Raw genomic sequence first — 26,082 nt, 5'->3', positions numbered from 1 at the left:
CGCGGTTGGCGCCGGCCCGGCTAGGGCAGGGGCCGAGGGGCGAATAGGGGGCTCTTGGCCTCTGAGGGGGACGGGAGGTCCCCTCGGGCGCTGGGGGGCTTGAGCGGGCATGGCTTGGCGCGCGCGGAGCGGGGGAGGGGCGAGCTCGGGCGGCGTCGGTGGCGCAACCGCCGCCCCTCCCCAGGCCAAGTTTGAAAAAAGGATGCGGTTCCCGCCATTTTTCAAGCCTAAAAATAAAACTTTCTCCGGCATTTCTCTCGCTCCCTTTTTGCCCCCCGGGCCTTCCCCAGTCCGGGCCTCCCAGGGCGGGCCTTGCTCGGCCTGGGGCCGCCGGTGTGGCGTAGGCGGCTTCTCCCTTCCCCCGTGCCGCCGCAGCGGAGCCCTGGGGCCCCTGCCTGAGAGGCTGGCCCCTCGGTGTGGGCGGGCGGCGGCGGCTCCTCGCGTCAGCCGGGGCGCGCCACAGGCCGACACAGCGCCATGTTGGCGAGCTCTCGTCTCCCTCCGCCGCGTGAGCCGGCCTGCTGGCTCGGCCAGCCGGGCCCTGCCCGTCCGCACCGGCGGTGGCTGTGGGCCGCTGCTCCCCGGGCCGAGGCTGCGGCTTGTATGGTGCCCGCCTCGCCAGGGCTTGGCTCGCTCTGGCTGGAGCCGCGCGCTCCGGCCGCAGCCGACTCATCTCTTGGGCGCGCTGCCGTCTCCCCCCCCCTTTCTTAAAAGGGCAACGCCAGGCGACCGCCTCCGCCCCGGTCGAGCGTCGGGGGCACGGGCGGGCCTCGGCTGGGCTCGCGGGCCGGGCGGCCTCTGTCCTCGCACGTGCTCCAGGGCCGCCGACCCAGGCCGGCACTCGCCCGCCGCGGCTGCGTGAGCGGCGGGTGGACGTTTAAGAATCGGCTTGCTTTTCTCCCCTGGCCCTCCCCGCGAACTAGAGCGCCTTCCCGTGGCCGGGCGCGGGGCCATGTTTCCTGGCTCCTGCGCGGGGAGGCCGTGCCTCTGCCAGACCCCTTCTTCGGGTGAGTGGCGTCTTTTGGCCCTGGGGCAGCCGATGCTGGCGATGGGCGCGTTTCGTGCAGTCAGGGAGCTATGGGTAACAAGTTGCCAACTTGTGGGAATTCGTCAACCGGCTTTCCCTTGTGTGCATGAGGTTTTGAATTCCTGAGGTCTTCACAAATGAGGTGCCGGGTCGCTGCACCTCGTAGCCTCCCCGTTTGTCCCTGAGGACCTCGGGGGGTGGGCGTCTCGACTCGGTGCTCTGGGTTTTTAAGATTGAGGTTTGACCTCAGTGGTCCCTTCGGTCCATCAGTCAGACATTTTGTGTCGGCCACGTGCTAGTATATTGAACCGTTAAGCTTGTTCATACTGTAAACCTTGTAGAGTTGTGATCTCATTTTGAGGAGTTGTTAATTTAAGACGTCTGAATTATTACTGCGTAGTTCCAAATGAGGAGAATGTGGAGGAATTAGATGTAGCCAAATTTTCCAAAAGAAAAGTACACATGGGTCTTCAAAGTGCCTTAAAATCTGGAATTTGAATTCTTTGGGGGTGCATAAAGTACTCTTAAAATACTCAGCTAAGAGCACTGTTGCTCCTTCTGGGAAGTACAGCTGGGCTAGTTGTATGTGGAATTTGTTCTTATATGAAATAACTAATATATTGCTTTTTTAAAACATATATATGTGCAAGCGTTAATTTTTCAAGAAATCAGCTTAAGCCTTGCCCTTTTGCCCAAAACAGGCTAGAGTCGTGAGACTATTTAACTTATACTGAAAGGTCAGTTTGTCAGTTGCAGTATTCACATATCAGGAACTCAAAAGCCACAGGTGACTAGTGGCTACTGTTTTGGGCTGCACTCTCCTACTGTAATCCACTGGTTTTTGTTTTTTAATATATGACCTTTTTTTAAAAAAATACCTTGACTTTTTAAAATTTTTATTTATTTATTTTTGGCTGTGTTGGGTCTTCGTTTCTGTGTGAGGGCTTTCTCTGGTTGCGGCAAGCGGGGGCCACTCTTCATCACGGTGCGCGGGCCTCTCACTATCGCGGCCTCTCTTGTGGAGCGCAGGCTCAGTAGTTGTGGCTCATGGGCCTAGTTGCTCCGCGGCATGTGGGATTTTCCCAGACCAGGGCTCGAAACCATGTCCCCTGCTTTGGCTGGCAGATTCTCAACCACTGCGCAACCAGGGAAGCCCTTGACTTCTTAAAAAATTAATTTCAGTTGCTCTGCGGCATGTGGGATCTTCCCAGACCAGGGCTCGCACCTGTGTCCCCTGCATTGGCAGGCGAATTTCTAACCAGTCTGCCACCAGGGAAGTCCGTAATCCACTGGTTTTATTAAATAAATATTTGAGTACGAACAGTATGGCAGGGCCTGGAAAAGCAGTGTGAACAATGCAGAGAGCAGCCCCTTCCGTCCTGAAGCCTCAGAACCTAGTGGTGCCTGTTGCACTGTGCAAGTAAGGGGGCCTTGGGAGAGTGTCGTGGGAGCCAGCCAGGATTGTGGGGTAAAGAATGGCTCGCCTTGGGCTTCCCTGGTGGCGCAGTGGTTGAGGGTCCGCCTGACGATGCGGGGGACGTGGGTTCGTGCCCCGGTCCGGGAGGATCCCACATGCCGCAGAGTGGCCGGGCCCTTGAGCCATGGCCGCTGGGCCTGTGCGTCTGGAGTGTGTGCTCCTCAATGGGAGAGGCCACAACAGTGAGAGGCCTGCTTACCGCAAAAAAAAAAAAAAAAGAATGGCTCCCCTAGGGACTCTTACAGGGAGACTGAGTAGGAGTTAGGTTCTTAAGAGGGGAAAGCTTTGACCTTAAACTGAAGGCTTTGGGGGGTGAGGGGAAGCTGTAGGAAATTTTAAAATAAGAGTTTAAAAATGTTTTGCACAAAAGCATCATCTTTAAGGTAAGTGAGAAGTTCCAAGATGATTCTAAGTCAGCTAGTCACATGGCTCCATATGTTGTGGAGCCAGCTGTTAAAGAGTAGCCTTGACCTCTGGAATCCTGCAGACTCTTGTTATTTGGGGAAAGAAGAAGAACCCTGTTTGTATTGAATGTATTGGTATAATGACAGGAGGCTCTTAAATGCACAGCACAGTGTATTCCTTGGTTGACCTTGATGTCATCAAGTGAGCTTTAAGACTGTTTGAGGAGGGTAAGTGGAGGCTTGATCATCAGTGTTTTTGTTTTAGGACCAGATGGGCTTTTTTTTTCTCTTCAATGGAATTTTTAAAAAATAAATTTATTTATTTTTGGCTGTGTTGGGTTTTCGTTGCTGCACGCGGGCTTTCTCTAGTTGCAGTGAGCGAGGGCTACTCTTTGTTGCGGTGCGCGGGCTTCTCATTGCGGTGGCTTCTCTTGTTGTGGAGCACGGGCTCTAGGCGCACGGGCTTCAGTAGTTGTAGCACACGGGCTCAGTAGTTGTGGTGCACGGGCTTAGTTGCTCCGCGCCATGTGGGATCTTCCTGGACTAGGGCTCGAACCCGTGTCCCCTACATTGGCAGGTGGATTCTTAACCACTGAACCACCAGGGAAATCCCCAGATGGGCTTTTATTGTGAATGTGGCTTTTTTGTTTTTATTTTATTTTGGGGTTTGAAGAAGACCCTGGTAACACTTTACTTCTTGTGTTCTTTAGTCGAAGTACATGAGACAGACCAAGATAATAGGTTCCATTTCACCTGTTATAAACCGGTATGCTCATTTCCCTAAGGGGGTGACTCATAAAGAACTATAATAATTCAGTTTTTTCTCAGTCCAAAGCACCTCGTTATATCAGAGGTTTGTTCTCATAGTGGAAAAAATGGCTTAAGATGGCATTTTAAAATAATCTTCAAAAAGAACAGTGATCACTGTTTTTAAATATAGGCAAGGATAGGAAATACTTCATACAAAATATTATTGGTGTTGTCAGTTATTTCACTGAGAGAAAATTGTATAGTACTAGAACATACCATGTATACCACAGAAATTGGTGGTGTTGTCAAATGTGAGAAGAGACATGCAGTAGCGAGATATAGATATTATCTATATCTAAATTTGTAATTTAGATATATTCCAGAATTTGAGAAAATACCTGTTCTTTATGTGAGGCCCTAATCTTTCTATTATGCCAAACATGCCACTGATACGAGCACCTCATTAACTATGAATCTAGGGGTATCTAGCCTTGATGTTAGCTCTGTTCCAGTCTTGTGTTCAAAGTTAGAAAGTCATGCAGTTCCTGTGGTTTACAATCAATGCCCCTGTGGAACACTGGGGGGCTGTATGCTAGACTGAGACATTTCATATCCCACAAATAAGAGTAGTTTTTCCTTAGTCCCAATTTACTAAAAAAAATTACTTTTAAAAATAAATAACGTGAGGGGACTTCCCTGGCGTTCCAGTGGTTAACGCTTCACTGCCCCAATGCATGGGGCACGGGTTTGATCCCTGACTGGGGAACTAAGATCCCACATGCCGCATGGTGCAGCCTTAAAAAAAAAAAAAAAGGAAAAAAAGACAACGTGAGAAGAACCTTTCCCCCAACTTTTGGCATTTATTGTTTTGTCTGTTGTGATGTGATTTGAGCTCTGTGGAATATTCTAATTGGTTGCATGCAGCTAATTGGGTTCTTTTCCTTGTATAAGGAATACAGTCTTCATTGAAGAAAAATTTGATACAGATAAGCTAAAAAAAATAGTAGATATAGATAAGGAAAAAGTTTAAAACTCAGAAATCTCATACACACCCATCCTACCATCTAGACATTCTGGTGTATAGTCCACGAGAATTTTTTTTTCTAAACTCAGATCATGCTATTAATGCATATAATATCTTGTTAAAATATAGTAAGCATCTTTATCTTTCTCTGGCACAGTTTATTATTTTACAGCCTCATTGTTAACGTCTGCATAGGTCATAATTTTTTTTTTTTTTTTTGCGGTACTGGGGCCTCTCACTGTTGTGGCCCCTCCCATTGCAGAGCACAGGCTCCGGATGCCCAGGCTCAGCGGCCATGGCTCACGGGCCCAGCCGCTCCACGGCATATGAGATCTTCCCGGACCAGGCCGAGGCACAGACCCGTGTCCCCTGCATCAGCAGGCAGACTCTCAAACACTGCGCCACCAGGGAAGCCCTTCATAGGCCATAATTTAACCATCCCCATTAGGTGGTTAGAAGGTTTTTTACTGTTGTAAGTAGTATTGAAATGAACATTTTGTAATGTGAATCTCTGTCAAATTGCTTTCTAGAATGGTTCTCCCCACCAGTAGGGTATGAGTGTTTCCTTCCTTCATACCAACAGTTCTGCCATCCAAACACATTTGAGAACTGCTAATGTTCTATTCTACTGTCATTTTGCAAACATTATTTTAAAATAATAGTAGGGTGGAAGGTTTGAAGACTGGTTAACTCAGAAAGAGTTACTTTCCACATTTTTGGACATATTTCCACATATTTCACTTACTATAATAATCATGTATTTTCTAACAAAAAATTGATAACTCAATGATTTTTAATCCACTGTATCTTCTTTTCCCCTCTTATAACAATTATAGTTGATGATTGGGGAAGGTCACTCAACCAGTTACGGAAAATTTATTTTCTTTTTTTTTAAAGAGTAGCTGGGGGGCTTCCCTGGTGGCGCAGTGGTTAAGAATCGCCTGCCAATGCAGGAGACACGGGTTCGAGCCCTGGTCCAGGAAGACCCCACATGCCACAGAGCAGCTAAGCTCATGCGCCACAACTATTGAGCCTAAGCTCTAGAGCCCACGTGCCACAACTGCTGAAGCCCATGTGCCTAGAGCCCTGCTCCGCAACAAGAGAAGCCACTTCAATGAGAAGCCTGCGCACCGCAACAGAGTAGCCTCCGCTCACCACAACTAGAGAAAGCCCGTGTGCAGCAACGAAGACCCAGAGCAGCCAAAAATAAATAAATTAAATAAAGTATAAAAAAAAAGTAGCTAGGGAAGTAGGAAATGAGAGCAAGTTGGAGAGGATGAAAGGAAAATTCCTTGATCTCCTATGGGGCTCCTAGCCCCAACCCCTGTAACTTGGTTGCAATATATTTCAAATTTTGCATTGAAAAACTAGAGTATCAGCTTTGCTGATAACTATCAAAAACAAAAGTTGAATAGGAAACAGTTGGGATTTTTGTCTTTAGCTCTTAAGTGATTACCTTAAGTTAATGTTTGAGAAAAAACTAGTTTAGTTGGAAGATGAGGAATGAAGAAGAGTGAATTTGGCCCCCAAGGTTAAGTCATCTTTCTTCAATCAGAAAGCCTGGTAACTCTGCCTTGGATCAAATAGCTCCCTGAGTTGTGCCCACAAATGTACAAGTGCCTGCCCAACCTTCCCTCCTGGGAGGATTTGGGACATAAGGAGGAAAAACTAGGGCCGCTTTTTCTTGATTAGAGCCTCCCATTTATTCTGGGTCTAGATTGGGATGCCATGGCATTGTATGTCCCCCACCCCATGTACCTTCCTTTGTAAGGCAGTCTGGATCCCTTCACCCTCAAGAAGGAATTGGGGGAGAGGGGAGGCTTAGTTATCTCAAGTGCTGCTGACACAATGCCTGAGAGCAGACACCTTTTCACCAGGGTCCTGTTTAGAACTTTAGACTGGCTAGAACGCTGCTTATGGCAGGCTTTCCAGACCTGTCATCCTTGGGCACAGCCCTAAGTGGACCCTCCTTTGGTCTCTGCTTTCTGCAGTAATTTCTCACTGCTCTGTGCTTGTTTGTGGCTCATCTTCTTACTGTGCCTCTGGAACTTTGTTCTGGGGTTAGCCCATTTCTTTACTACGTGCCTTCCTGGAAAAGTCTAGCGACATGATTTCACTGCTGAGCCATACAGCCCAGCCCTTCCCTGTACTCGCCCCAATACATTCTGTTGCCTCCTACTCAAGGAGAAAATTAAAGGTCTCAGGTGTGCGTTCCCTGACTTCTCACTCTCCCACTTACAAACTTACCTGCACCTGTACCCATCCTAGCCATCTCTTCTCCATGAAAGAGCTGCCCCATCCTCAATAAGAGTAGAATAACATCTCATTTTTAATATGTATCTTTTATAATTTGTTGTTGTTGAATGATTTTTTTGTTTACTGATGATTTATATTTTTATGGCTTGTCTGCTTTTTTGTCATTTCTTTTGGGGTGTTTGGTTTTTTCCTCACTTAGGGTAAAAACAGTATCCTCAAGAAAAAGATAACTATATGCAAATACCTAGAATTTCCATATGTCAAGAAAGGTCACAAAAAAGTGTTAAGAGGGATTGGTTGCCATTTTAAATAAAGAACTCAAAACTCAGAGACTCTAACGTTTATATTTTTTTTCACCTAGCAATAGATTGTGAGGAAACAATCCTTATTACAAAAGAAATTTCACATAAAAAGATAGCATGGCATTATATATAATAAACTTGGAAACATGTTCAGTAGGGAGGATTGTAATTTATGGTGCATCCATACACTTTAATTTCTTTAGCCATTAAAAAATATTTATAATTGTTAAAATATGCTAAGTAATATTGTTTCATCTTGCTGTATTTAAAATATACAAAGACTGAAAAAAAAAACCAAAGTATTAAGTGACAAACAGCAATATGCTTTGCATTAATGTGTGATTATGCTTAAGATCAGAAAGTAGGTTCTCTTCATACCCAGGTTTCCTCTGTGTCATCATCTGCTCATTCCCCTACAATCCGGACACAAACCCCAATGCCATTTTTTCTGCATGTGACAGTTGTGAAGGCTCCTTCTCATACTGAGGTATGGTGGTAACTAAAATAGACATGACCCTGCCATCATGAAGCTTGATGAAATTTCAAGGCTAGCAGTGACCTTTTTTAAAAATTATTTTATTTTTAATATTTATTTCTTTATTTGACCCCGCTAGGTCTTAGTTGTGTCATGGGGGATCTAGTTCCCTGACCAGGGATGGAACCTGGGCTCCCTGCATTGGGAGCGTGGAGCCTTAGTCACTGGACCACCAGCGAAGTCCCTAGGAGTGACCTTTTTTTTAACCTTTATTTTTCTTAATAGATTAATCTCATCATAGAAATGTTAAATAAGGTTATGGAAAAGTCCCCCAGCCAGTCAATTTCTCTCCCTGAGAAGAATATAAGAAAGTGAATGTGTGATATGTGACATAAATGAAAACATTTTATACATTTTGTGCCTTTTTCATCATACACTGTATCCTGGAAATGAGTCCTTTGTTGATGGACAGTTATATTGTTATCTAATTTTTTTCAATCCTTTTTTTTCCCCCCCTCAGTAACTTCTTATGCCTTATTTCATAAACCTTTCTGGGTGTTTGAAACTAATGCTTCACCTTTGGGTACTACTGATTCTTCTCAAGTCACCTTTGCAGGATCCCCCAGGTTCCATCCTTGGTTCTCTTCCTAGGAATTCCATCTTTTCACTACTGTCTCTACCCTGATGACTTCGAAATCAGAACTTAAAACTAGAACTCCCATGAACTCCAGACCCTCATGTCCAGCTGCCTGGGGATACTTTCACCTGGACTTCTCATGAGAATTTTAAACTTGGTATTCTTTGTGGTATTCATTATATACCTGCTCCCCCTCTACCCCGATCCCATCCCCAAAGCTGTTCCTTCCTATTTCCATCCAGCTACGTAGTTCCCATTTCTTTAAACCAGAACCTCAATTCCTCTCCATCATCTTTCATACTCAGCAGTTAGATTTGCAGATTTGGACCACTTTAATATCTTTTTTTCCCTCCCAATTTCTACTTGATTCCTATTCGGCTATTTGGTTCAGCAGACTTTGATGACTCTAGTTAAAGCAGAATTTTACCAGTTGAGAGAAATGTCCAAGAGGTACACCCATGGGCTGGGAGGCAAAATGGCTATCTAAATTCCTCCTTACTTGGCTTTTGGCATATTGGTGTCATTCTGTATAACGTTTTTGGATTCTCTGTCAGATATAGTCATAGAAAACCCCCCAAATCAAATAGAAACATTTAGTTGTACTGCAGTATACTGCTTAGGTTGGTGGGTGATTACAGTTGACCTTTTTTTAAAAAAAAATGATTTGCTGGTTTTACTCTTTTTAATAAATGTATTGTTTTTTATTTATTTATTTTTGGCTGTGTTGGGTCTTTGTTGCTGCACCTGGGCTTTCTCTAGTTGCGGCAATGGGGGCTACTCTTTGTTGCAGTGTGGGGGCTTACCATTGTGGTGGCTTCTTTGGTTGCGGGGCACGGGCTCTAGGCGCATGGGCTTCAGTAGTTGTGGCTCACAGGCTTTAGAGCACAGGCTCAGTAGTTGTGGTGCATGGGCTTAGTTGCTCCATGGCATGTGGGATCTTCCCGGACCAGGGATCGAACCCATGTCCCCTGCATCAGCAGGCGGATTCCCAACCACTGTGCAACCAAGGGAAGTCCTACTTTTTTTTTTTAATACAAAAGAAATACATGCTTGTAGAAAACTTAGTACAGATAGGAATAAAGTAAATAGCAAAGGTCTTTGTCATTCTCCTGCACCCTTTCCCAGTATTCACTATGCCCCAAGCACTACTTTCTATAACAGTTCTACTTCACAGATGAGGAAACTGAGGCACAGATAGGTTAAGTGACTTGCCTAAGGTCACACAGGTTGTGAGTGGCAAAGCCAGAATTCAACCCTAAGCATCTGTCTCTGGAGCCCTGCTCTCCTCAGTCTACCTTAAGTTTTCAGATATGCTAATTTTCATCAGAAGAGGAAAAAATGTCCCAGGTAGCTAGAGAAAAGTGGAAGGAAGGGAAGAAAGAAACAAAAGATATAATGGGCCTGTATACATCCTGAAAGCAAGGCTTCTGAAGAGGAAGTAGAGTAGTGAGAAGTAGTGAAGAAGCGAGCAAGAAGTTGTGGTGTTGTGGGTGTCACCAACTCTAAATCAGTTTCCTTCTCTGTAACTGAGGGAAGGGTATGGTGGTACAAAGAAAAATGAGTAAATTCTCCATAAATGTTAGCAATTGCTTGAGTAGTATCCTTGGATTTTGTATGAGAGAATAAAGATACTACTAGCCCCTATTTTCATTTTAGAACTATCAGCATCTCCTCATACATGCTTGATTAATGCTATTAAACGTGTTAGATTCACTGCAAGAATGCCTTTGGCAGTTAAAACTAATTTGCATCAGTGTAAATTTATCAAAACGTGTTTAAAACTTGCAAGTTTCAGAGTCAACCACAGAGCAAGAATGGCAGTAGGGATTATCATGGTAGATATTCACACAGTAGACTTTATTAAATAATCAGTATTCACAGTCTTCAGATGTGATACCTTTGGATGGATTTGAATTCTGAATTTCAGGACCTCCAAATAAGGAGATTTTGTTGCCTGAAAAAGGAACCTAATGTCTAACAGTTCTCTCCCCTAGAAATACTTTCTTACATGTAACACAAAATGATCTTTGTTTTGAATTAAGGCCTCTTGCATCTTGATCTTTTCCTAGTGTTAGAATAATCTTAGTAAAGATTAATAAGACCAAAAGTAGAAATGTATAGTCCAGAAACCTGTAGCCACAATCTCTTAGTGACCTTGATGGGAAAAGTGAAGCTTTCCTCTTTTCCTTGTGTCAGTCTCCTGGGCCTTGAGGAAGACTTGGCCTAAAGGGGTTGCAGGGGTTGTGGACTCGGCCTAAAGAGGTTGCAGGGGTTGTGGTGGGGTATCTTCACTCCGCATTTGTAGTTAAAGCTGCCCCTTGCGGAAGAGACTTGGGAAAAGGAATAAGGGGGGTATCATTTCTTCACTTATCTTGTAAGAACTGTAGTTTCTGTCTCTGGAAAATAAAGAGTTTAAATCTTTATTTGTATCATGGTGTGACATTCCACCCTTGATATCTATTAGAATATTGTTACTAAAGGCTTAATCATTTTTCATTTATTTATAACTGTGACCTAGGTCTAAGTTGAGGCTGCCACTATACGTGGGTGGTTTGGTGGGTATTTATGGTTGGAGTTTTTGCATTGTTTTCTGCATGTTTTTTAAAGCTTTTCTTCCCTACTTTGTCACCCACAGGTTCGAGAACTTGTCCTGGACAATTGCAAATCAAATGATGGGAAAATTGAGGGCCTAACAGCTGAATTTGTGAACTTAGAGTTCCTCAGTTTAATAAATGTAGGCTTGATTTCAGTTTCAAATCTCCCCAAACTACCTAAATTGAAAAAGGTAAGTGCTTTTTCTTTAACAGTAGAAGAGAGAACCATCCTACGGAAGGGAAAAATATATGATTCTATCTGTAAGGAAGCGTTTAGTATAGCAGAAAGCATATGGCCTTTGGAACTGGGCAGATCTGGGATTGAATTCCAGCTCTAACGTTTCCCTGATGGGTAAATCTTCCTCAGGTTACTTAATCTCTCTAAGACTCAGTTTCCTCATCTGTAAACTTGTAATACCACCTGACCTTGCAGAATTGCTGTGATGTTTGGAAATAATACATGTAGGGTGCTGAATAAATAGTAGTTATGAAGAATAATTATTTTGTGAATAATTTATTACTTGTTATGAATCTGTTGCTATGATGTTAACTCATTGTTCTTAGTATGCTCTGGTTTAAGAACCACAGGTGCCTCCCATTCTTCGTGTTTTATGTTGATTAAGGGAGAATTGAAGTATAGACCTTTCAAATTTGTAGTCTATGTTATTTCAAACACATTATGTAATTCTTAATGACTAGGAAGTTTAAAATGTGTTGTGATCGACTGCAAGAGTTCATTTTAACAAAACTGCTGTACTTCCCTATCCTAGTTGACGGCCCATTGTTAGGGCTTTATTGGTCTAATTATAAACCAATCGCTATCCCCCCTAACAACCCCCCCCCCAAAAAAAAACAACAAACAAAAAAACCTCAAGAAAAATGTTTTTTTCATGTCCTTGCACGTTGCCCTGTCACAAAGCCCCAGAATGTCAGAACTGGAAGAAACTTAGATCTTCTAGCCTTGTTTTACAGGCACAGCAGTAGACCCAGAAATTACAGAAAGGTACAGTAATTTGCCTAAAGCCACCCACAGAAGTGGTTAGTACTGGAACCAAAGCTAGAACCCATATCTTCCTATTTGCTAATCCAGTATCCTTTCCATTACATACGAAAATGTTTGTGGTCATGGCAGTGTTGCAGAATTCTCCACTGTTTACCTAATCTCTTTATTAGGGAGTTTAAGTTGAACCTTCATCTAAAAAAGATACACATAGAAAACAAATCAAATTGAGGCAAAGGACGAGTAGGCTGTTCCTGTAACTTGCTTGCTTGAATTCTGAGAGGGACTTGTTTTTTGGTTAAGTACATGAATTAAAATCCAGAAGGGCTTTTTACTTATTTGCCTTTTTTAGGTAATAAATGCTCAGGAAGTCCTCATAAGTTTCAGGGCAACCCTCCTGTCAGAAAGAATTCTGTTGTGTTTAAATTTGTAAATTTTTTTTCTTTTTTCTGACAGTCATTTCCTTTAGAGGTTCAAGTGTAATCCTTTTATGTTTGCATAGGTTATTGTGACATTGGAAGCTCTGATAAGCCTATAAAAAACTGATGGCTTTTTAGCCTGTATCTACATAAACTTGATGCTAGCAGGTCCCTACTGTGTGTTTTGTGTTCTGTTCTGCTTTCCTAGCATCCTGGTACATTTTCCTGAATTACCATGGTCTGTGTACTATCACACTTATTCAGAAAGTCAGTGTATCAGGGAACAGTGTATCAGTGTATCAAATCCTTCTGAAGTCCTATTAATCACTTACCTTGTAGGGTCAGAGAGGGAGGAATAGAGATATCTGTAAACCAAACTTAAAGGCACATTGCGTGTTCTCACAGCTGATTTTCTTCCTACCCTAGAGCACAGGTTGTTTTTTTTTTTTAACAAGAAACAGGTTCTGAAAGAAATTTTGGTGTATAAATGTCGCAGGTTTCCTAAATTTACACATTGATTTCATTTCAAAATAAATATGCCACTAAATGCTTTGGCAGATTGCCTTGTTATCTCTACTCCCTAAGATACTCATGTTGAAAGGATGTGAATACTACATGTGTCAATATTCTAACCAACCAAGAGAAATTTTAGATATTTTACTGGACTGTCCCATCAGAAGGAAAAAAATGTATTGAAATGTTGCATTTTTCTCTTCCGAAATGCTTAATAACACCAAAGCAGCAGACTTACTGTTTTTTAAACTCATTTTTTCAACAAATATTTAAATTTTTAAAAGTTCCTCTATTCTGCATTATGTACTTCATTTCATTGCATGCCAGACTAAATTGCATAAGTTGTCATGCTGTTCTAGGTACATACCATAGCGGGGAGCACATTGAAGCTAGCCTGCCTGGCTTCAACTCATAGGTTCACCGATGTAACAGCTGTGTGATCTGTGGGCACTTATATAGTCTCTTCATAGTTCATTTTTGTCATCTGTAAATGGGGGTAATAATTCTACCTACCCCATAGGGTGATTGTGAGATCAAATGAGTTCATGGATTTCTAGTGCTTTGAACAGTGCCTGAAGTACTATGTAAGGGTTAGATACAGTTACCATTGTTGTTGGCAGTTAAAAGAGAATTGAAACTAGCTGTCTGGCTTTAGTTTTCTTCATCTGCAAAATGAAGAGTTTGAATTAGATGCTCTCAACCATCTTATTTTTCCAGGCTCCAATTTCTTTCACTCTAAGAGTCCAATATTCCTTGGTGAAGGCTCGTTCCTTCATTGGCATACCACTTGCTGTGCTACTTGACCTGCAGCTATGAAATTAGAGTGGGTTCTTAAAAAGGCTAGTGCCAGGTTTGTGTAAGAAGTGTCCTCTGGAGAGTTGGTTTCGTCAGCCCTTTCGAAGCCATTGCCCCAGTCCCTTTTTCCAAAATCATGGAGCTTCTTTAAGGGCTTGTACCATTCCTGTAGCCTTCAGAGCAACATTCCCTGGTGGCTTCCAGATGTAGAACTCCATGGCGAGCCAACACTGAACAGAACCAGATTAGGTTTCAAGTGGGCATTGTGAGCTTTGCTTGGCACACAGAATAGCTGCTTAGAATGCACAGACCATTTACCCTTCCTGGCAGGTATAGAGTATTACAACTTCTCAAAGAATTCTCATTTGCTTTGACCCACTTTTTAGGTTAGAAAATGTATTTGCTGATGTTAGGGGCCAGCAAACCGTTACAGTTAGCAGCTGGTTAAGAAAATACAACTCTTCTAATCCTAACATGTCTCTCCTTCCCAGAAGTGTTCCTGGGATCTGTAAACTACTTATTTGGGTTTAATCAAACAAAATGAACACACCTGCTCTAATAAAAATAGAGCTCATTTGATCTTGGTGTTTGAGAACTGTATTCATTATTTATAACACTTTAATGATATGTGTTTCTCTGTGTATTTGTGTGCTGTGTGCATTTTCTCTTAACAGCTTGAGCTCAGTGACAATAGAATCTTTGGAGGTCTGGATATGTTAGCAGAAAAACTTCCAAATCTTACACATCTAAACTTAAGTGGAAATAAACTGAAAGATATCAGCACCCTGGAACCTTTGGTAAGTAATCAAGAATTTGAAAACCAGGACTTATTGGTCATTTTCATTTTCATATTTCTTTATTGTGAGGGAAATAATTGGAAATAATAATTGACTGAGAAAATGGTGGTTTTTTATAGTACTTCTTATAGAAAGAGTCCAGTTTTAAAGAATCAGGGCCTCTTTAGTCATACATGTTCCTGTGACTTTGCTCTCCCTCCCTTATTATTGTGGTAGCTTCCTTCAAAGGGGAATTCTTTTCTTTTTTGTCCTTTTAAAATGTCATATATTAACTATAGCCTTAAACATTTATCTTAAAATTGTTTCCCCAGACTGGCCAGACTGTTCTATATTATACTTTTACAGAAAAGGCTGTTTATATTGGGTGACATATCTGATCTGTAGATGGAACAGGCCAAGGGCAGCTCCAATGAGTTTTAGGTCTTCTAATTCATGATCTTGTGTTGTAGCTGGATCACTGTTGCCTAAAGTTTTGCATGGGAACCCCCAGATTCTCCTCAGTCTTAAATACTGGGATAAGCTATGGAAAGTTAAATGCCAGTTGGGTTATAGACTTGCTGTGTGACCTTGGGCAAATTGCTTCTTCTCTCTGGGCCTCAGTTTCCTCACTTATGAAGCAGGAAGGGTAATAATCCCTGCCTAACTTACCTCACTTAGGAGTTCTGAGAATAAGATAAGGTAATGCACTTACTTTGCTTTGTAAGTTGGGAAGCTGTGTTAATGGGGGTCCAGTCTAGTGGAACTTGTAGTGACCAGAAAAGAGCTTCTGGAGGCAGGGGTTAATACAGGGTAGGGGTAGCCCCACAGCCTGTTCTCTTTGGCTGCCACCTGGAAATTCCTATTCCATTCAACAATTCAAGATTGTTAAATGACTTTTTCCCCTAAATATGACATTCTATTCATAGAAGTAGAATTCTATTTTAATAAGGCTAATGAAACTCAAACTTGTTTCATATCACCCAAAGAAGTTTGTGGCAGCTTTCTGGGTTTTTTTTTTTTTTTTTTTTTTTTTCTGTTGTACATAAAGTCAGTATTTCCATCTGGCTTAACTTGCAAACATAATTGGGAGAGGGGCTATACAGCAGATAGGAGCTGTCTTTCAGGATCCAGCAGAGCAGAACCCAAGAGGATAAGGCATCCTTCTGCTATCTCTATCTTTTCTGATATCACAATATATTAAAATATTTGCACTTCATATCATTTGTATAGAATGTGCTGTTGATATTTCAAGAGAAGATAGAGTTAAATTATGACTTTTAATAAAGAGGATTTCCGGCTAAAACTATAGGGTCTTTTCCCTCCTAATAGTAATTGAGGGTCTGTTCCAATGTAGATTTAGTCACTGTTTACCGAGTCCCTTTGTTTTTATGTTTCATTAAGTAGACCACATTTAGCTCATTTCTCATAAATGTTGCGAGCCTGTTGTTCACCTTTGCTCCATGAATTTTGTCCCCTCTTTTCTGTTACCAGTTCACTCAGATACTTGGGCTCCCTACTTTTTCACTAGTTCTGTTTTCCTCCAAATCAGTCCCCATTTCCAGTGTTTAAGCAAACATTTATTGCAGTTTGCTTTATTCAAGGATGTTAACATTTGCCCATGTATCCTCATGTAATGCAAAGAAGAGGGAATGTCTTCCTTTTAGAAATGAGGAAACCAAGTTTAATTACTCAGCAGCTGCAGAATAAATGACGAGTAGGGATTCAAATCCAAGTCCATCATTCTTTCCACTGCCCTTGGGACGTGTTCTTTTCTCTTTAACCTATAAGTTTATTCCATACCCAAATTGACCTAAGCTGGGAGTTCCAAAAGGAGCACTAAATTAAGTGCTGATGGTCTCCCAGTCCCATGGGGCACTCTAAGCCTTTATTGTTTGTGTTAATGACAGGCTATCAATTTAGGGTCATTGTAAGCACAGGAACCCCTTCTCTCTAGAACAGAGCACCAGGCAGTACCTTTCCATGCTAAATCACTGGCCATTGCCTAATTCTCCTGGCAGCCTTAGTCTTCTTTGATGTTTCATCAGAAGCTTTTGTCAGTGTCCTAGCATTCAGAGGCAGAGCAGAAGCAGACATTGTGTGGGAGTTGTTCCTGACCTGGTCAGTGATTTATTAGGGCCCTTTGGTGGCTATGAAAGTCTCAATCCCCTGGGGCAATGAAGTATGAGAAAAATAATCATTATAATATTTACCATTTTTGGAGGATCTGCTATGTACCATACACTGTAGTGGTTGCTTTATGTATGTTATCCCATTAGTAATCCTCAACATTTCTATAAAATGGATAGAAATAGCATGGCCCTCATTTTACACATGAGGAAGCTGAGGCTTAGGAGAGGCTGAATCCCTTGTCCAGAGTCACACACTTGGCTAGGGAGTGACAGAGCCACAGTGCCACACACCCAGGGCTGTCTGGGAAAGGCTGAGCTGCCATTCTCCTGAACTTTCTATTCAGATTCCTGGGGGCGCTAGGTGGGTCCCCTGACGTTATAACTTCAGGATAAATAAAACTGTAGGAGAAGGTGAAGGGGGGAAATGTTGGGTCCACTTTGACTTCTGAAAGTATTCCTCAGTGGGGAAAACACCATCCTCATCCTCATCAACCACATACATTTTGAACTCCGTCTACGTTGAGCCCAGTTCTTACAGTCAATGCAATGATTGTGAATGCCTCTGCTTACTACAGGGACATTAATCGAGAGACAAAGAAGGCATCAATTCAAACTTCCTTGGACACCTTTTTTAAGAGACCTGGGCCATCCAAACCATCCCCCAAAGCCCTTCTAAATTCTAAGAAGGCAAGCAAAATTATTGTTAATAAAATGTTTAATGTTTATTATGGCTAGCCTATTAGTTTTAGGCCAAATTTCTGAAATGGTAGAGTTGTGGTTTTTTATTTTTGTTTTTTTTTTTTTAAGCAGTATTTACACATTACATTGGGATCCTGAATAATCTGTGTGTAGTGTATTTTGGGCCTTAAAGCACAATTTTACTGCTTTAAACAATTCTAGAGTCCTACAGTTATTGGGGGTTTTGTTGTTTATTTGCTTTCGCTTTGTTTTCTAGCATACTGTTTGGCATGTCCGAATTATTCATAATGGGTCCTTTCTGAAGAAGTAGCAAAAAATGTCACAGATTCAGAGTTGCAGAAACAGGAAAGCCTTGGAGGCCCTGTGTACTAGGCTAGTTGATAGAATTAGAAAATGGGCTTGGGGCACTGTTGAGCATTAAAGATCTGGAGTTGTATGTATTTTTGCACATCCATTCCTAGGAAATAATGTTGAACAGTAAATGGCTCATTCCTTTGAGTGAAGAATTTATACTGAGCCTCTGGGAAAGCTGCCTAAATATATTCATGGTTCTATCTTAGCTGGTATAGAGTCAACCTTTCTGTGAAGAGGAAAGAGTTCTACAGTTGTCTGGGGTGGTATTTCAGCATTTTTTTCCCTCTTTGTCAAGAAGTCATACCTGGGCTTCTGGGGGTCAGGGGCTGTCCAGTAGGGAACCTAATCTGAAAGCTACATGACAGAAAAGCAGTTCTCCCTATGATCAGAAGGGCTGGGGACAGCTTTCTTAAGACCTCAGTGTACTGACTTACATAAGCACATTATCGGATCCACAAAACTCTTGGATCACTGTACCTTGGTGTTTTGAGGAGTACATTTGTCTGTTGCTGTAACACTGTTTGTATTCCATGCTTGGCTCCATGTTCCCAAGGGCTGTTCAGTGAGAATAAAACCAGTGTGGGAACCTCTTTGATCAGGAAGACGAAGATTTGTGAGTGCAGGGATCATTAACCCCTTCCTCTAAAGGACCAGATAATAGATCTTCTAGGCTTTGTAGGCCATGCAGTCTCTGTCACAACTACTCCACTTTGCCATTGTAGCATAAAAGAAGCCATACATAATACATAAACAAGTGAGTGTGGCTGTGTTCCAGTAAAACTTGGTTTACAACTACAGGAGGCAGGCCGGAGTGGGCCAGCCAGCTGTCATTTGCCAAGGCCTGCTTTAGAGCACAGATTTTCAAATGATTTTGTAACTCCCAAGAACTACACAGATACCTCAAGTCCTGCAGACAAGGTTTTGTTTCATCTTTGTTTCTTCCCAGGTCCTTATGAATGTTGAAATAGATTTCCCAATAAAGCGTCGAAGTCTTTAAACATCAACATTTATTTTTTTACAACTTGCTTCATACAGAGATCCTCTCAGTAATTTTTTAGAGAATGGCAAACTTTTCTCTTGACTCAGAACCATTAAAAGTTAAATTTATGAAGCCGTATATCCATATGCCCCCCAAGCCCCTATTTTAAAAGGCACCAGGCCTCACAGTACTTCACATTTTGTGTTTACTGTTTATCGGTTTGCCCCCTCTTCTGCTCCCTATGAGGGTCTATTGTCAATTTCTGTTGCTGTCTCCTTACTTGCCTGTAATACTAACTCTGCCCTCCCAATCTCTTAATTCCCCCTTAATCAAAACTTAATAGACCTGGTATTGAAATACTAGTACACTGATGTAATAACAAATGAAGATCTGAGTAGAATATGTGGACATTTTCCTATTCGCTTTGGCTGCTCAGAAAACTTCTTGGGCCAAGTTTTTAGATCTTAACTGTTTTAGATAGATGAAACTGAGGTTTCAAACAAAGAGGTATTACAACAAAACTTGAAGGTATGGTAAAATCAGAAGAATTTTACTTCAGAAAGTTCTGGTAATAGTGTCAATCTTTTCCCCCAAAATTAAAAAAGAAGAAAAGAGTGTAAAGTTTCTCTACTTGTGAAGTTTCAACTCTGAGTCCCCCTTCTTTTCCCCCAGCTTGCACTGACTCCTGTCTTCCCAGAAGATATCTGCATCACCACACTTTGTGCTTTACTAGGTTCTGTTCTTGAGTGTTTCCCATCTATGTCCCCAAGTAGAAACGTCAAGGATCTTGATGTTGATTGATTTCATTGAAAAATTTTTTTCCCTTCCTATTCTACCACCCCAGAGCACTGAAGACTGACTGCTTGATAACCCAGCAAGTTCTTATTGGTCATTTGATTACTCAAACATTAAAACCTAGTTTTGAACCAAATTTGTTAAAGTCTCTGTTTTGTCTCATATTGTAAAAAGGTCCAGTTTTAATAAATATTTCAAATTCATATTTCTTAAGACTGTTCATACTGCCAAAAGAAAACAGTTCTCTGAGAGGATAGAGGTAGAAGGGAAGGACTAATTAAAAATCTAGTGACCTAATATAAAGGTTGCAAAGGACTTGAAATGTTTTCCTATGTACAAGGCTGAGTAGGTAGCAGCTAATTGAATTCAGAGCCTAGAATTTTACCTCTTTAGGAGATGGGTTTTGTTGCTTATGTTCCTTTGGTTTAGTAGGTATGTTTCTTGATCCTTTTCCTCAGAAAAAGTTGGAATGTCTGAAAAGCCTGGATCTGTTTAACTGTGAGGTTACGAACCTGAATGACTACCGAGAGAGTGTCTTCAAGCTCCTTCCCCAGCTGACGTACCTGGATGGCTATGACCGAGAGGATCGTGAAGCCCCTGACTCAGATGCCGAGGTGGATGGTGTGGATGAAGAAGAGGACGATGAAGGTGAGTGGGCACAAAGCAACGTGCAGTGAACTTAATTTCTGCTTTCCAAAGGTCCTGATTAGGCCACTGAATGCTCTTGCTATTGAGAAAAATACTTTATATCCATGCATGTAGGCGTTCTGTTAAATTTGAAACTCTTAGGGCATTGAAGTCTTCAAATGATAAAAATAGAAATTGGTTTGTTAGCTAATTAGTCTTGAATTTGGAGCCTAGAGATCATAGACTGCTTCAATCCATTTTTTGAAGTACTTGTGGTTTATGGTTTACTAAAAGGACCATTGCCTCAGGTCTCCTGCCTTTCTCCTAGCTGTTTCCCTTTCTTGGCTAATGCCAGCTTATCCTTACCAACTCAGCTTTGTCAACACTTCCAGGAAGCATTTTATGATGCTGGAGACCTAGGTCCTTGTATGTGCCAGAGCATCCCCTCGCTTACCTCTTTCGTAGCACTTGTCACTCTGCTATTCTTGTCCCTTCCAACTATGCTATGATTACCTTCTTTTTTTTTTTCATTAATTTATTTAGCCGCATCAGGTCTTAGTTGCGGCACGCAGGATCTTTCATTGTGGCATGCCAGCTCTCTAGCTGTGGCTTAGTTGTCCCACATCACGTGGGATCTTAGTTCCCCGATCAGGGATCGAACCCTTGTCCCCCACATTGGAAGGCGGGTTCTTAACCACTGGACCACCAGGGCAGTCCCTCTGATTATCTTCTTATCTCTTTATTCACAGGGCCTAGCACTTGGTACATGTTTTTTACATTCAAATATAAAATCTTTCCTGCTTTGATATATGACTATAGAGTTTTAAAAGGTAATGATTTGAAAGCACTATGTGTTGGATTCCATTTTTCATTAATAAAGGAAATAATTTCTAGCTATAACATGGAATTAAAATATACTTTTTATTTTTGACATTTTTAAAAAATATATAAATTTATTTATTTTTGGCTGCATTGGGTCTTCGTTGCTGCGCGTGGGTTCTCTCTAGTTGAGGCGAGTGGGGGCCACTCTTCGCCGTGGAGCGCGGGCCTCCCATTGCGGTGGCCTCCCTCGTTGCGGAGCACGGGCTCTAGGCACGCAGGCTCAGCTGCTCCGCGGCATGTGGGATCTTCCCGGACCAGGGCTCAAACCCTTGTGCCCTGTGTTGGCAGGCAGATTCTTAACCACTGTGCCACCAGGGAAGCCCCTATTTTTGACATTTGATCAAGGTTTTTTACATCCTGTTATCTTTTTTTTTTGCGGTACGCGGGCCTCTCACTGTCGTGGCCTCTCCCGTTGCGGAGCGCAGGCTCCGGACGCGCAGGCTCAGCGACCATGGCTCACGGGCCCAGGCGCTTCGCAGCATGTGGGATCCTCCCAGACCCGGGCATGAACCCATATCCCCTGCATCAGCAGGCAGACTCCCAACCACTGCGCCACCAGGGAAGCCCCATCCTGTTATCTTTAAGAATCTTTGTATATTTTCTACCCAAACTATCCCTCCTGGTTAGCTTGTGCTTTCCTTGCACAGTGACTTGTTTACTCTGAGTCACTCTTAGGATAAAAGGTTTCTCACCTGAGTGGCTTAGAGGAAGCAGAGCTATGAGTGATCACATCAATCAGCATGAAGAAAACTTATTCTCCGAGAATTCCTGATGTTGCTAGAATTTGCAGCATTACTGTATTTAAAGTATTATTTTAAATATCTCTTTAAAGATGAACGTTTATAAGACAGAAATGGTTAAGAAAAGTGGAGAACATCATCAGGCACCTTGGTTGCAATTAGTGGCGTAGTACTCTGGAAGCATTTTACAGTTCTGTTTTGCAGCAGGTTTGAGACAAGGCAAAAAGATGGGATGTTAGATGGTAAAGTGGACACTGAATAGGATGTTTCCTCTTGTTCCAAATGTTTACATCACTTAGTCCCTTCGTTGCTTGTTCTCAGTTTTTCTTAAAAACCAGTCTGGTTGTCCATATTTAAGTCCACCTTAAATGGGTTGAGCAGCCACCCATGTGCAGGAGCCTGTAAAGAAAATTCCTTGGAGAGTGGAAGGCAGTTCTTGAGAGCAAGATCAGTCAGGCAACAAGTATTTGAGAATTTCCTATGTGCCAGGCTTTTAAAACTATCTAAAAAAAAAATTTCCTATGTGCCAGGCTTTTAAAACTATCTAAAAAGTAGACTAAAAATAGTTTTAAGAAAAAACAAACATGGTTCCTGTCCCTTGGAGCTTACTGTCTACTAAGAAGAGAAATGTTAAGTAATCATAACTAAATAATAATCACAAGAGAGCAAAGTGTGTGGTAATGGAGAAGCACCAGGTGTGTGAGAGCATAGGAGCTGAGACTGGGGGTCTGGCAAGTTGGCCTGAGGAAGTGATGTTTAACTGAGACTCAAAGGTTGAGCCAGTGTTAGCCACACAGAAAAGAAAGGGAAGAGCATGTGGGGTCTGGAGGCAGGAGAGAGCACAGCGAGCTCCAGGACCTGGAGAGGTAAGAACTAGTTGATGAGAGGCCTGCACCAAGTGGAGTAGAAACACAGGACACAGGTGCCTTTCAGCCTGCCTGGCTACCACCACTGCCCCCACCCCCATCCCCACCATGGGGTTATTATGGGTGTTTCCCAGGTTCCTGATTTGCACAGCTGGTTTGTGCTGGTACCCTTACCCCAGAGGAGGTTGGTGGATCTTTTCTGTTTTTTGTGTGTGTGTGTGTGTGACTTTTTACTATGGAGAATTTCAGACATAGACAAAGGTAGAAATAACAGTAAAACTAACTTTAACTTTCATGTTCCCATTACTGAGTTTCAGCTGTGATCTGTTCACGCCTGATATTATTTTACAGACACACACACTCCCACCCACTTCTCCCCTTCCTTATTTTGAAGCAAATCCTAGGTATTGTATCATTTCATCGGTAAGTATTGTAGTGTACACTTGGTCTGCCAGGACTCCTGGCCTCTGGATTTTATGGGGCTCAGGTCAAAGGGACTGAGCCTCAGGAACTTGCAAGAAAGGAGGTGACTGTAGTTCGTGGTTTTCCCTGACATTGGTGTGGCCCAGCATTTGTCCTGTGGACCAACCCAAAGCTCCCCACCACCTGAGTAGGTGTACCTTGTGAGACACACAGGGTATTTGATGTATTACTTTTGGACGGTTTTCAGAAGGAGAAGATGAGGACAAGGAGGAGGATGAGGATGGTGAGGAAGAAGAGTTTGATGATGAAGAGGATGAAGATGAAGACGAAGATGTAGAAGGGGAGGAGGATGAAGATGAAGTCAGTGGGGAGGTCAGTGCACCTCTTGCTGTCCTTCTTCCCGTTTGTAATTGAAATAAAAGTGTGGATTGTTCAAAAAAGAAGTCTTCTGAAGAAATTAGTATGCTTGTAAATAGACTAATGGCCATCTGATTAATTTAGCTCTTGTCCCCCTTTTAGTAAATACTAAATAGAATACTTACTGAATGCTAACTAGGCAGTGCTTGGCTCTGCAGAGTAAGTTTTGACCCTTTAACTTTGGGAGGCAGCAGCAAGTTGAGTATTCATTCAGTACGGTGAGAAAACTGGAAACATTGAGAACTGATGGGATGTCCTCCCCTTTGTTGTACTGAAGTGAAGGGTATGTTTACCAAGTCTGAACTTCTTGTATATCCAGCTTAATGCAGTAAATGCATTATGTACCTGCTGTGTTAAAGAGTTGAGGATGAAAAGTTGAAGAAAAATGTGGTCCTGCTCTGAAAAAGGCAGGTAGTCTAATTTATGGGACAGGCAGTAATAACAGTTATCTCTGAGGAGCTGAATACCATAGAAGGATAGGAGAAAGGAGTGACTTTGACCCTAAAGGGGACTTGTGAATACAGGCCAAGAAAATTAGACATCATCCAAAAAAAAAAAAAAAATGTTCTTTTGTAGTACAAACGTAAGGCTGAGCATTTGTATAATCTCATAGGTGTCTAATGAAATTAAGTTTCTGAAAGAAGCTTTTTATAGGAAAGGGAATATGGAAGTCTTTGTCCAAACATGCTTTGAAGTTTTTTAAATTATTTCTGGAGTTACCCATCGTAAGTTGTATACTAATTAAAGATGTCTTTAATTAATGCTTACTTCTGAAAAGCAATTTTTAAAGAAAATTTTTAATTAAGCTCATTAATTTAAGAAAATCCAGCAGTTCTCAGTATATTAAAGTAGATAAAAGTAACATTACAGTTTTCTCTTTGAATGAACTGTTAAATTTAATTGACAGTTCTTGTTTCTCTTTGTACTTCTTAACTTGGCAGAATTAATCTAATAATGATATGCTATTTACCATTCTTTAGGAAGAAGAATTTGGACATGATGGAGAAGTTGATGAAGATGAAGACGATGAGGATGAAGATGAGGATGAGGATGAAGGTGGGTTACTGCATGTACTTTGGTCCCTCTCAGTTAAAGATCAAGGGAAATGTCCATTAATTTAGAATTTGAAATCACTGAGAAGAAAATAAAATGCATTTGGCCCTGGTGGTCTTCAGAAGCACTTGTAAAGCCCCATTAGTGTGTGTGTACTGGTTCACCCACCTGCTCTGCAGCAGTTAGTAGTGCCTGTATGAGGATAGGCGGCCCCAGCCTCAGTCCCCACATGTGTTTTTAGACCCCATCGTTTGTGTTACTGTTAGGCATGAGATTTCTGTGTTTGGAATTTTTTCATTAAAAAAAATCTTAATTGGATTGTAATCTTTGCAGGGTAGATAAATAGCACCTTTCTAGTTTTTATTGGTGTTATTCCTTTCCCCACCACAACCAAAACCAGTGAAACATCTGTTTATTTATTAGAAAGTAGATTCTAACGCTTGTGTAAGTTTCAGAGTACTGGGTTGGTTGCTGTGCTTTCTGTTGGTTCATACTTTCTCAGCAGCATCTTCTCTCAGTGCAAGTCACAGGACTAAAATTACTTTGGATACAGCAATGATTAGGACCTGGTCTCTGCCTTCAGGGAGCTTTTTGGAACACAATTTAGTGCAGATTTAGCTAATTTCATTAAAGTAGCAGTGAGTTTTTACTAGTTGAAAAAACAGAACGACGTGTAGGTCTCTGTGTCTCAAATACTTAAGGAGTCTGAGAAGTCTCTTTTTAGTTAATGTAAACTTGCAATAGTTTGAGTCTTGCCATGTTCTAGGCTAAATACTTGTGCTATTTCATTTAATCCTCAGAATAACCCTATGGAGTCAGTGCCATTGTCCCCATTTTACAAATGAGGAAATAGGCTTAAGGAGCTCCAGGGTCCTTGCTATTTATTTTAATAACTGCTAATGTCTGATTTTGGTGACCAACAAGTGTAAGAAAAATAAACATTTGGTTAGACAGCAACTTAACTTGAGAAAACTGAGTTAACTTTGCTGTGATTTGAGGTGCTGCTGTGCATTTGACCCTTCTTGGTTCCGTGGCTGCTATTTATGCTTCTTAGAATTAAAACTTCTTAATTAACAACCTGTTGATTTGATCAAGCTTACATCATGTTTTATCTCCCAACCGTTAAAAAATGCATTGTTGTTACCTCTGTTAGCAATAATTAGGCAAAGTAAATGCCTTTCCAGTTGTCTCAAAATGAATTTTTATTATTGTACAGAAGAGGAAGAAAGCGGGAAAGGTGAAAAGAGGAAGAGAGAAACAGATGATGAAGGAGAAGATGATTAAGACCCCAAATAACCTGCAAAAAAAGAACTGTTCAGTATTGGTTGGACTGCTCACACGGATTTGGTAGCTGTTTAAAAAAAAAAAAAAAAAGTAGCTGTGATACAAACCCCAGGACACCCACCCACCCAAAGAGCCAAAGAATAGTTCCTGTGACATTCCGCCTTCCTCCATTTAGTCCCTCTTGGAAATCCACCACCAAGCTTGGGGACTTCACCCCAACAAAATTGTAAGCATTGTTAGGTTTTCGTGTAAGACTCTTGCTGTAGCGTGGATAGCTGTGATTGGTGAGTCAACGGTCTGTGGCTGCCAGTTACACCGAGATTGTAACAGCATTTTTACTTTCTGTACAACAAAGAAGCTTTGTAAATAAAATCTTAACATTTTG

The 26,082-nt window shown here is 41.9% G+C and overlaps 1 protein-coding gene across 1 annotated transcript in view; it reads left to right on the top strand.

Moving 5' to 3' along the window:
- The window catches only part of ANP32B (acidic nuclear phosphoprotein 32 family member B), a 26,980-nt gene extending 898 nt beyond the window's left edge, over nt 1-26,082 (top strand). The window contains exons 2-7 of the mRNA XM_024734462.1: nt 10,988-11,137; nt 14,348-14,470; nt 19,864-20,053; nt 23,191-23,315; nt 24,341-24,416; nt 25,630-26,082. Of these exons, the coding sequence (XP_024590230.1) occupies nt 10,988-11,137; nt 14,348-14,470; nt 19,864-20,053; nt 23,191-23,315; nt 24,341-24,416; nt 25,630-25,697 (732 nt within the window). The 3' untranslated portion in view covers nt 25,698-26,082. The remainder of the gene's footprint in view (nt 1-10,987; nt 11,138-14,347; nt 14,471-19,863; nt 20,054-23,190; nt 23,316-24,340; nt 24,417-25,629) is intronic.

The sequence above is a fragment of the Neophocaena asiaeorientalis genome, unplaced genomic scaffold, assembly GCF_003031525.2.
Source record: "Neophocaena asiaeorientalis asiaeorientalis breed wild unplaced genomic scaffold, Neophocaena_asiaeorientalis_V1.1 scaffold192, whole genome shotgun sequence".
NCBI lineage: Eukaryota > Metazoa > Chordata > Mammalia > Artiodactyla > Phocoenidae > Neophocaena > Neophocaena asiaeorientalis.
The sequence above is the reverse complement of the archived record's forward strand: the minus strand, read 5'-3'. Positions and strand labels throughout refer to the sequence as shown.